The 12,452-nt window shown below is 47.5% G+C and overlaps 1 protein-coding gene across 1 annotated transcript in view; it reads left to right on the top strand.

Moving 5' to 3' along the window:
- The first annotated feature begins 243 nt into the window (after positions 1-243).
- The window catches only part of LOC112116624 (syntaxin-binding protein 4-like), a 112,549-nt gene continuing 100,340 nt past the window's right edge, over positions 244-12,452 (top strand). The window contains exon 1 of the mRNA XM_026650783.1: positions 244-308. Coding sequence (XP_026506568.1) covers positions 244-308 — 65 coding nt within the window. The remainder of the gene's footprint in view (positions 309-12,452) is intronic.

Below are 12,452 nucleotides of genomic sequence, written 5' to 3'. Positions count from 1 at the left end.
CCCCGCGGCACCTGCGGGGCCGGAGCCCGTCACATGGCCCGGCCGGCTGGGATTAGACGCGTCGCGCTGCAGTGAAAAGCCGCGGTGATTATCCGGGGGAGGCGGCTGGAGCAGAGCGAGCGCGGCCGGAGGGAGCCCCTCGCTGCAGCCACATGGCCGCGGAGCGCTGCAGCGGGCGCCTCGCCCCGGACCAGGCGCTGGCCGGGAGCTGTGCCCAGGCCGAGTGACTGCGGGCCGCGGAGAATGTCCTATCTGCGCCCCCCGGGCAGGGACCTGGAGCGCTTCGACGGGCTCTCTCTCATTTACTGGTAAGCGGGCTGCCGCCTCTGGGCTGGCCCGGCCCCGCCAGGACGGGACACTCTGAGTGGAGCGCTGGCACAAAGGAAAGGGCCGGGTACTTTTAACGCGTGTGGTGGTGCACAGCCCAGCGGGAAGGGACCCATCGCGGCGGGGTCCCGAGGAGAACGCATTGTCTTGTGATCGGGGAAAGGCCCTGCATGGAGTCGCTTTGCAGGGTCCCTGAAAGGAGAGCAGGTGCATTCCTCTAACTCCCTTCTTCCAGCCACCCTTTACAAGGCTCGGTTATTTAAGCCTGGCAGCCACTACACTCCAGCTCCCTTCCTCTGTGAGATGGGTCGCTGGGGTTGTCTTTATAGTTGGGGGAACTGAAGTAGAATAAGGTGAAAAGCTTTACCAAGGGTCCCAGAGAGGTGGGAATATCTCCCCAAAGCTCTTGGCTCCCAGCCCCTGCGTTCCAACCGCTAGTTTTGTGATCTCTCTCTAAGCCAGTAGTGTTTGTTTGGGACAGTAAGTGTGCACAAAACATCTAGAAAGGGCCATTGCAGCCTTGTCCCCAGTGGCTCCAATAGAGTTGCACCAGTAGAAAAGGCAGCAGAATTGAATTGGTTCCCTGCTCCGAGACTCTTACACTAGAAGGGACTGAGTTTAAAAGATACATTTGCCAGCCAGCCAACTTCCATGTGTGATACCCTAGAAATTCTAAGCTGGCACCTGGGATATGCTAACCCCCTAGCTTGGGATCATAGAAACAAGAGGTCTTAGCAGTAGGAGAGCTCCATGAGATTCTAGGAACCTGCACCAAGACTCTCGCCAGTTACTTCCACTCAGTTTGACAACTGGAGAACCACCCCATGGAAGGACAAATGCAACTAAAAATGACTTAAAATAAAGCAGTAGCCTGTGGCGAGGAAAGGAAGAGGGTTTGATAGACTCTGGAGCTGAGCTGCTGCTTTTTGAACAGTTCTTGTTCCAGGACACTAACAAGCAGAGATGGGTAAGACTCCGAGGGTCTCTTCAGCTTGTGGAGTCATTTGTCCTTCTGCTCCCATTCAGATCTGGGAGCATTTTCCATCCATTTTGCCTAGGTGTAAATAGCGGAACATGGCCTAGGCGAAGGGGATCAGGCCCCTGGAGCCTGCTGCACAAGTCCAGCCTGATACCGCAAATGAAATGAGTGGTGGTATCTGGTCAAAGGCAGATGCACACCACATATCCATGTGCAACTGGCAGTACCTCGTTCTGGGTCTGATCCGAAGTCCAATGAAGTGAATGGAAGGCTGTTTTGGATTGGGCACTAGGAGGGGGACCAAGTAGCTTGGATGCTCAATTCTCTCTAAATTCCACCTGAGGTTGAGTAAACTAGTTAATTTCCCAAATGGGGCGGTTTGAAGGAAGCCTTCCTGGTACAGTGCATGACTCCTGCATTCCATATGCAAATACGGTCGCCATCATAAATGGGGAATGTGCTGGAAAAATAGTGCTTAACATAGTGGGTCCAGCTGGTGTCATTCCAAGTAGGTCCGTTGTCCTAGGACGAGTTATGCCAACTTGCCATCTGCTTAAATCCATCCCAATATCTAATTTAATTCTCCCAGGCTGGTAAGTAGTAGTAACCCAACTGCAGAGGAGCAGATAGGTTAAGGGACTTGGCCACCGCCCCAGAATCAGTGTCAGAACCAGGCTTGGACCCAGGAATTCTTGATTTGCACCCTGATGCTCATACCATGCACAGGATGACACATGCAATTTTGGTGCTGACAGGACATTTGATACTGTAAGTGCTTGGTTAGAAAAGTAATTATTTGATTAAACTGGCAGTAAATATACAGCTGTGTTTAAAACCTCAGAAAGGGAGAGCATGGTGTTACTGAAACCAATCAGAAATAAATGACAAGGGCCTGATGCATCCCTCAACTGGTGAGTGTGATCAAGAACATCTCTGGCTTTCTAAAGTACATGCTTCCATGAAGCAGAAAATCTGGGCAGAAGAAAGACGGCTAATATCTAATTGTAAATATGGCACATAGATTTATATGTGGGACCTGCTCCAGTGTGCATTGAAGCCAATGGGAGTGTTCCCATTGACTTGAATGGACCCAGTCTGGGTCCACAGTGCGACTGACTTCACTGGCTGACCAATTATGGATTCAGTGGGCTAGAACCTCAGCTGGTGTGACCTACTGTAGCTCTGTTGACTTCAGTGGCGCTACACTGGTTTTCCCCCAGTTGAGGATCTGGCCCTGTATTTCTAGTGACATGTGAGACACGTTCAGGGGGTTTTGCCTTTAAAAGCAATCCTGAGCTTTCTGAACAGGGCTTTCTCTTGCCTTTGCTAGAAATAATTCACTTTTTATGTCCCCATAATCCCATAAAGGTTTCGTTATATGCCTTATAAGGAAGAACCTAGTAAGAGGAGACTAAGCTCTTTAAATGTTTCCAAGAAATTTGTTTTCTTTGATGGTTTAACACTTGAAGTTGAACTAAAAGTAACAGAGATTTGTGTAGCTCCCACTGGAATTCATTAGCAAATTCCTTCCAGGAGGGGTGGAGAGTGTTATAAGCAAAGAATATTTTTGGTTTGCTTAGTTGCTTTTTCAGCTGCAGGAAAAATTGTTACTCCTGTAAGAACTTAAAACCCTAGAGATGCTTCCACAAAGAGGGTGAAGTCTGGACTTAAATCCAGATTTCCAGTTTCCAGCACATCACTGCATGTATTGAATAAGTGCAAAAGGTTCATCTCAGCCCTGCAGGGTGTGCTATAATAATAAACAATCATTTGTTTTCAGGCACACAGAAATGTGTGAGGTGCCTCCAAGAATAAGCAAAGACATTGTACTTCCCCAAAGTCGTTCCTTTTTAAAACATGTGCAGTGTCGTCATCTTCTCCTGAATTTGGCTCCCTCATGACTCCACCTGAACCATCTAATACTCTTAGTGACACTCGAGTGTATTCAGTGTTGACTATGCTGACTTTAGTGCTGGAACTCTGATTTTACACCTGTGTGGTGGAGAGCGGGATTTTGCCCAGCATCTCCAACTTGGTGGAAGTGGAAATACTTGTGAGCATACGGAGGTCTCTAGATTACCGCCTGGTAGGTAAAAAGGTGTGGGGGATGGCTTCTGGGACCTACATCCTCCTCTTAGGCCTTGTCTACAAGAGCAAGCTTTGTACCAGCAATTGGCCATAAGCAGAGCTTTGGAACAATGGTGGAAGCAAGAGGCGCCCCTGGCCTCCAGATTTGCTGCCTGGCTTGTACTGAGCATGGTCACACAGACTGAGCATGCTTAGTAATATCTGCTGAAGCCGCTGCCCTCACGCTGCCCCTCCCCCGCACTGTTGGTAGGTACGAGTCATCTCTGGTGGAAGCTGCAGTGCAAACAGGACTCAAGTGTTTTTTTTATCAGCATGTCCTCATGGAAGAAAGGATGACCTAGTGGATGGGATACTAAGCTGGGCCCCAGGAGACCTAGGTTCAGTTCCTGGCTTAGTCACAGATTTTCTGCGTGAGCTTGGGCAAAGCCTTTAATTTATCCAGTGCCTGTGTTCCCTGTGTACAAAATGGGGGCTTACACTTTCCTGCCTCATACGGGTACAGTGAAGGTAAAATCCACTCACAATTGCGAGGCGCTCAGGCTCTATGATAGTTAAAGAGGAAGGATGGTCTAGTGGTTAGGGTACTAGCTAGAGAGGTGGGTTCAACTTCCTGCTCTGCCACAGACTTCCTGTGGGACCCTAGGCAAGTCAGCCTCTCTGGGGCTCAATTCCCCATCTGTAAAATGGGCATAATAGCCCCCCCCCAGGGAGTTGTGAGGATGAAGACATTAAGGATTGTGAGATGCTCAGGTACTATGGTCATGGGGGCCATCTGAGCACCTAAGGTAGATAGAGGGCTATACAAGTTCCTAGACCAGGGATCGGCAACTTTTGGCATGCGGCCCATAAGGGAAATCGGCTGGCAGGCCAGGACGGTTTGTTTACCTGCAGCATCCGCAGGTTTGGCCGATCGCAGCTCCCACTGGCCGCGGTTCGCTGTCCCAGGCCAATGGGAGCTGCAGAAAGCGGCGCGGGCCGAGGGATGTGCTGGCAGTTGCTTTCCGCAGCTCCCATTGGTCTGGAACGGTGAACCGCGGCCAGTGGGAGCTGCGATCGGCTGAACCTGTGGACGCGGCAGGTAAACAAACCGTCCCGGCCCGCCAGTGGATTTCCCTGATGGGCCGCTTGCCAAAGGTTGCCGATCCCTGTCCTAGACAAACACACTGTTAGACAATGACAATCTGCCTAAATGTTTTAAAAAACACCCTCCGCAAAACCCAACCCATTAGTGTATCTCCACTTTCTGTGGGCATGGTGCCAAAGTCTCTCAGACCTCACCTGACTTCATTTTCATTGGATTGCGAATCGGGTGGGTGAAAACCTTCCTCTCCCCAGAAGTTTGCTGTCCTCTCCGGTACACAATTTCAGACCCAACCCTGTATTCGGAGAAAAGCTCTGTTGGATTTAGCTGCCTGCAGTTGGGGAACAGCTGAAGAAAGCCCTCCCTTCCGGAAGGGAGGGCTGGGAGGGGAAGAGTTTGTGCAGCAATCTGCCTAGCAGAAGCTGCTCTGTTTCTGCTACAGTATGTGTCTGATTAGTGCTGTTGATGCATCGGGAAAATTGTTGGCTCAGGGAAAAGCCAAGCTCCCTCCAGGACCCCCAGTGTGTGAAAAGTGCCAGATGGGCTGGGTGGTGTTCTGCTGGCCTTACACTTTGCTTAGGATTTTGTCCAGGAAGCAAACTCTTCAGGGCAGCAAACAGATGGCAAGTGAGATAACGCTGCCCCATCACTTCGATAGATGTGGCCCAACTCTGCCAGTGATTAAAAGATTAATTTGTTAGAGTGTCTGCAATGAATGAATGAATAGATTAACTAAACTGCCCCATACCCTGGTACTTTTTGTACAGTCACACCTGCTGGGAATTGACACTTGGGCAACCTTTCCCCTGCACTGATGAGTGAACAGAGCAAGTTCTAAAATCTGTGTCCTAAGCAGTGATTAGTGCGCAGGGACTGGAAGCCAGCGCCCTTAGGTTCAGTTTCTGGCTCTGTTGCTGTGATCTTGGGCATTTAATTTCTCTTCTCTATGACTCAGTTTCCCCATCTGTAAAATGGGCGCAATACTGCTGGCCTATCTGGGGGCATTGGGCCTGATTGAAAGCCCACTGAAGTCAGTTGATGGGATTTGGATCGGGCTCAATTGTGAGGCTTAATTCATGAATGCTTATAAAACACTTTGAGATCCTCCAGTGGAAGTGAAGTCAGCTTTGCAAAATTGTCATGAAATGTACAGCTTAGATGCAAATATTCTCCTCTGCAACAGTGAGGATAAACCAAATGAGAAATTATCTGCCCATCAAAAGTGATGACTTGCCTTAGCAGGATAGATTTTTTTTTTTTTTTTTTTGCAAGGCTATGCCTTGTCATGTTATTTGTATTGTGCTAGCATCTAGGGCCCCAATCATGGACCAGGACCTCATTGTGCTGGGGGCTGTACTAACATGGAACAGAAACATAAGTCCTGCCCCAACAAGCTTACAATCTAAGTATAAGACAAGAGACAATGGGTGGATGCAGACAGATGGGGGGCACACAAAGAAACAATGAGATGATACTGCTCAGCACGACCAGGCAGTGATCTCGGCACACCAGCTGCCTGACCACTGTGGAGTTTGTCCCAGCAAAGGAGGGATTTGAAGGGGGCCAATGAAGTAGCTTTGTAGATGTAGATCTTCCTTGCTGAAATACAGCCAGGACCAGAATGAGCAGTAAGACGGTGCAACTGGGCTGGAGAAAGGAATCAAAGATGGGAAGCCAAAGGAGTCAAGGGCAGTGCTGCTGATATAGGGAGGGGCAGGGAAAGGGCTGTGATGGGTGAGAACAAGAATGACTAAAGAGAAAGGAGAGCAGAAATGGGGAGGAAAAGGGACGAAGGAAAGAGGTGGGAAAGAGTTGCTTTTGATGCAGGGGTGATTGAGAAAAATCAGATTACCGTTCAGTAGCAACTGGAATGTTACTGAGCTCCTTGCAAGAATGGGGTTGTGAGGAGGGAGAGATGAAACCCGCTCAGCCACTGTGGGGTGGGGCAGCTCCTAGACAGGTCATGAGAGCTATTGTATTATTTACGCTGCAAGCTCTGTTGGGTAGGGACTGGCCACCACTCTGATGGCCCAGCAGCTGGCACAGGGAGGCTCCATGCGTGGTTGGTCTGGAAGCACTGCTGTCAGAAATGTGACTGGGTGATAATGGTTAAAGAGATCTGGTATGAAGGCCAAGACCATAACAGGGTTCAAAAAAGAACTAGATAAATTCATGGAGGATAGGTCCATCAATGGCTATTATTCTGTTTGCCAGAAGCTGGGAATGAGCAACAGGGGATGGATCACTTGATGATTACCTGTTCTGTTCATTGCCTCTGGGGCATCTTCCACTGTCGGAAGACAGGATATTGGGCTAGAAGGACCTTTGGTCTGACCCAGTAGGGCCGTTCTTATATATGGCGTTTTCCTTCTCCAGCCAATGAAGGAAGTGTTGGAATAACCCATTGGCTTCGGTGGCAGAAGGTGGTGTCAGCAGCCGACAGGCTGTCTTTCAAAAGCAGACACCATGCGGGAGGAGGCCTTGGTGGGCATAAAGAGAAATGGGGCAGCTTCTTTGTGGGCTTGTAAAGAAAAACACACACAGTGTTGCCTGGGACTAGCTCCTGTTGTCAGGTGTGCCTAGGTAGCTCCATTGACTTGAGTGGAATTATTACTGATTTAGCCCCCAATTCTACAAGTTACAATGCCTGGACAAGCCACTTCATGCTTCCTTCCATGGTACCCGAGGCCTCGCAGGCCCTTTGGCTTCCTCAGGGCTTAGCATAGAGGCCCACCCATTGCCGATTCAGGGCCTTATGCCAGTCCGTCAGGCAGATTCGATCCCTTTCAGCCTGAGAACATGAGGCCTCTCTCTCAGAAGGCAACGGGTGTTATGCCGTTTGGTCCCCATGGAGGCAGGATTCCATCAACCACTAGAACAAGCGCTGGTCTCAGTTTTCCTGATTTTCGTTTTTTGATTCCTGTTTTGATCAAAAGTCCTATTTGGACCAAAAAGAAAAGGAAGGAAACTTCCCCACTTCCCTCTTTTTTCCAACCAGCTCAAGGGCTATTAGAAGTTTTTCATACATCAAAAGTTCAACAAAAAAGGTTGGTGAAACGTGCAATTTTTTGACATGGGGAAGCCGAAGAAACTATTTCAACAAAATGTTCTTCGTGATTTTTCTTTTCATATTTCCACTCTCTGAAGTTAGATCTCATTGGAGCCAGAGGGTCAGATCCTCGTCCTAAGGAAATCTATGGGGTTTGTCCCAGTAAATCAAATGGGACTAGGATTTGGCCCAGAGGACTTTATTTTAACATCCTGTTCCTTTCCATGTCTACACTTACCTTCGAAGTGATCGATCCAGCGGGGGTCAATTTATCGTGTCTAGTGAAGATGCGATAAATCGACCGCCGAGCGCTCTCCTGTCGACTCCGGTACTCCACTGGAGTGAGAAGCGTAGGCGGAGTCGACAGGGGAGCGTCAGCAGTCGACCTACCACAGTGAAGACACCGCGGTAAATAGATCTAAGTATGTCAACTTCAGCTACGTTATTCACGTAGCTGAAGTTGCGTATCTTAGGCTACGTCCTCACTACCGGGGGGGAGTCGATTTAAGATACGCAAATTCAGCTACGCAAATAGCGTAGCTGAATTCGACGTATCGGAGCCGACTTACCCCGCTGTGAGGACGGTGGCAAATCGACCTCCGCGGCTCCCCCGTCGACGGCGCTTACTCCTACCTCCCCTGGTGGAGTACAAGCGTCGATTCGGGGATCGAATGTTGCGTCCCAACGAGACGCGATAATTCGATCCCCGAGAGATCGATTTCTACCCGCCGATTCAGGCGGGTAGTGTAGACGTAGCCTTAGATTGATCCCCCCACCCCGCCCAGTGTAGACCAGGCCTCTGGCAGCTGCTTCTCCTTCCCTGCCGCTTCTCTTCCTTGTACAGTGAATTTTTCAGTGGGCTTTGGATTCATTGGGACTTATCTCCCTTTGGTTTCCTGCTGTTGGCCTCTTATTTTCCCCAATTAATTTGCTGCTCATCAGGGGACCTAGACAGCTTAACCCAGAGGACAGAAAGTATTTGCAGGCTGGCAGACGGAGTCTAGACTGGATGCCTGGGGAAGAAGGGATCTTAGCTTTCAGTTCTTCCAGTCTGGAAGGAACAACCTGCTTCTGTTAATAAGTTTATAACCAGTGAAATCCTGTGGCTGAGGGGATTCGGAAACCTTGGGGACTTAGTAATCCTGTTAACCCTTAATACATCTGATTTGCTGACTAAGGGCTGATTGATTTTAGCTGGGGGATTTTATTTTTCTTAATATTGTGTGTGTGTGTGTGTGTGTGTGTGTGTGTGTGTGTGTGTGTATCAACTTGTTTACTTGAATGAATACAATATTTTTTTTAGATACAGCTGAGTTTCTGCTGCATTTAAAATAGGTTTCCTTATAATTCAGGGCAAGAAAGAATATGTGTGTATGTAAATCTGTGTGTTTGTGTACACACACACACACGTAAACTTGTCCACTGGATTGGAGTCAAAATTAGATCTATCGTTCTTGATTCTCTAATCTCTCACTTCAATGGGGTTACACCAGTGTAACTCCAGAATTGTACCAATGTAACAATGAATTGGGCATGTTGTGTTTATTTCACTCTTTGTACAATATGTTGTCTAGGGAACTTGGTGCAACAGAACTGAGGCAAATGGCTTAATAAGAGTAAAAGAAAAGATGTATGAATAGTAAAAATAGGAGAAACCTTGCAAAGCTATTAGTCCTCACACTTCAAGGTATAAACTAATCATGAACTAGTGTCATGAAAATTTCCTAACCTATTAGTACGTTATTGCACTGTTAGATGCACTATAGGGTTTTACTGTCCTCTCATGCATTTGGCTTTGGCCTTTGTCAGACAGGACAGTAGGCTAGATGGACTCTTGGTGTGATTTAGATTGGCAGTTTGTATGTCTTTGTGCAGTCCTAGCAAAAATGCTACATTAATGTCTTGGCAGAACTGTGCTGCAGGAGACCCAGGCAGAGCTGTCTGCTCACTGAAGGTCAGATAAATAGTAGCATGAATTTTGAGGCCCCCCTGTACTCCGTTGGAATACTCCCTTACTCCCCGAGTAGTCTCACTGGGGGCTGTGGGAGCATTTGTGGATGTGTTTCTATGCAGCCACGACTGGGTGTATGAGACTCTTGCCCAATGGCAGTGATGGGTTTTAGAGGAAGGTGAGAGAAGAAGAGAAAATGTTGGCCATCTGGAGTGTGGGGGACACTCTGCATTATGTCTGCAGTGACCTCTGACCTTGGCTGGGATGTGGTATGGGTGAAACCTTGGAAGGGGGACTTCAAAGGGCGGCAGTGCATGTTTCCCTCTTTGGAAAAGCATGAGAGAAGCTGACATTACTGTCCCCCCAGACCTTGAAGGGCAGTAGGGGTGCTGGGAAGGGAAAGCTGTAAGGAGCTCTAGAGAGCTGCAGGCAGATTTGGGCCAATAGGATGGAGGGAGCATGGCTGTAAAATTAAACTATCAAATCAACCTCAGAAACTGTTCAAGGAAGGAGGCTAGAGCCTTTTGTTTGTCCACAATAGCCACTTAAACTAAGCAGATCCATTTCTAAATGGCTTGGAGATTAGACTCCAATTATAGAAAGACAGAGTTTCTGACTCCCCCAAATTCCAGCAAGCTAGAAAAGCAGATAAACCTTTTGCTTTGTGAGAGAAGGTTGGGAGCAGAAGAGCAAGGATCCCAAATGTGGGGGCAATCCCAGTCAAACTGGACTTGGGGTCCTATTGAGGAACATGCTGCAATAACTCGAGTGGCTTTGAAAGAAAAAAGAGCTTGTTAAAGCTTCCAAAAATGAGAGATTTACATTCCGTTAATCTTGATCTCAAGTCAACACATCGGGCGATTTGGACTGAAACAGATGTTGGTACATACGGTACTTATAGAATGTTTATCTCACTTGGATACATGGGTACTGCACAAATTTCCTATTTCCCTTTACCCGTTGCCAGGGGATGCCGTGAAGTGCAAAAGTGTAACTGAATTAAAAAAAGAATTAAATAAGTTGATGGAGGAGAGGTCCATCAATGACTATTAGCCATGATGTCCAGGCTCTGACTACCAGATGCTGGTACTAGACAACAGGTGATGGATCACTGGATAATTGCTCAGTTCTGTTCATTCCCTCTGGGGCACCTGGCATTGGCCACTGTCAGAGGACCGGATACTGGGCTAGATGGGCCATTGGTCTGACCCTGTATGGCTGCTCTTATGCTCTTAGAGGATATTTGGGGTGGGAGGAGAGGGAAGGGAAGCTAACCAGATGAGGTATTTTTTGTATGTGGAAATATTGAACTTCGAAGGGGCATGTGAAGATGTGTATTTTACTTAAGGGGAAAGTCTAGCCATTTTGAAAGCCATCTCTCAAAGCTGCTTTGGTCTATAAACCCACATTTGTTTGAGGTTCTTCAGTCCCCAAAGAGAAGGATTGCACAGAACTTTCTTTATGAAGTTGGGTTGACTACTTTTGATTTCCTCCTTCTGAAAACAACTACACACACTATCTTAATAGTGAAATTTGAAAACTGTGTTGGGATAATGGCTGCATGAGAGGTTCTGTGTGACTTTTTTTTACTTATTCAAATAAATTTACTGATTTATTTATTTACTTTTTTTTTTTTACACAATCTAAATATAGACAAAAATATTATCGAAGAGCCAGATCCTGCAAACTTTGCTCATTCAATCACCCGTTGGGTTTAGTGGGATGTTGTCTGAGTAGTGACTGAACAAAAACTGAGTTAAGATGGATAGACTTGGGGGTCAAGTGGATAATCAGCTGAACATGAGGAGCTCCCAGTGCAGTGATGTGGCCAAATGGGCTAATGTGATCCTTGGATGTATAAAGAGGGAATATCAAGTGGGAGTAGAGAGTATATATCGCCTCTGTGTTTGGCATTGGTGTGACCACTACTGGAATACTGTGACCAGGTCTTATGTCAACAATTCAAGAAGAATGTTGGAAAAATCGGAGACGGTTCAAAGAAGATGCACAAGAATGATTAAAGGGTTGGGAGACATGTCTGATAGTGGAAGATTCCAGGAGCTCAATCTATTTATCTTTCCAAGAGACAGTTAAGGAGTGACTTGATCACGGTCTATAAGTACCTAAATGGGGAAGAGGAATTTCAAGAGCCCTCTCTTGTCAATCTAGCAGAAAAAGGCTTTAACAAGTTCCAAGGCTGGAAGTTGAAACCAGATCGATTCAGATTAGAAATAAGGTGCAGACTTTTCATAGGGAAGGTAATTAAGTTTACCCAGGGCTGTGGTGGATTCTCCACCACTGGAAACTTTAAAATCAAGACTGGATTTTTTTTCTAAAAGCCATGTTCTAGTTGAAGCAGGGAGTCCCCTGGCTCGTGTCGGGCAGGAGGTCAGACTGCAAGACCAGAAGGGACCACGATGATCACTTAATCTCTGAACCTATGCATTTATTTTTAGGATAGTGTCGTGTGTGCAGCACAGCGTGTCATTGAGCCGCTGCAGTTATAGGCCTAGTTTCTTCACAAGTTCCCCCCACATCCCTGTAGAGGCAGGGATGGGAAGCAAGCCTCCTTGGGCCACTTCCAAGAGAACTTCTGTATATGAATCATACCAGATGGAATGGCCAGGAGCACAGGCAGCAGCTAGGCTAAAGCTAACGTTACACCTGCTGCAACCATTTGGTGTTCATTGCTCGTTCCCACTTGTAGGTGTTGTCTTTGTGACAGCTGCCATCTTGGCCAGCACAGCGGGGATTGATGTGGGAACCCCCAGAGCTAAAAGCACAAGCTGCTACAGCCCCTAGAGCACTTAAACTGGAGCTATATCAGACTCCTGTCCTCTATGAAACAGGCACAGGGAGACCTAGTTTTAGCAGGTATTAAGCTGTCTGAGGGGGAACCTAGGATTTACCTCAAGCAGCTAACATGCATTAACAATAGCCCTGTCTTTTCTAGGATTTGAATGTGTTAGTATGCACC

The sequence above is a fragment of the Terrapene carolina genome, unplaced genomic scaffold, assembly GCF_002925995.2.
Source record: "Terrapene carolina triunguis isolate 2854851 unplaced genomic scaffold, T_m_triunguis-2.0 Scaffold93, whole genome shotgun sequence".
In the NCBI taxonomy this organism is placed as follows: domain Eukaryota; kingdom Metazoa; phylum Chordata; order Testudines; family Emydidae; genus Terrapene; species Terrapene triunguis.
Note: the sequence above shows the minus strand (reverse complement) of the source record. Positions and strands in the feature narration are given on the sequence as shown.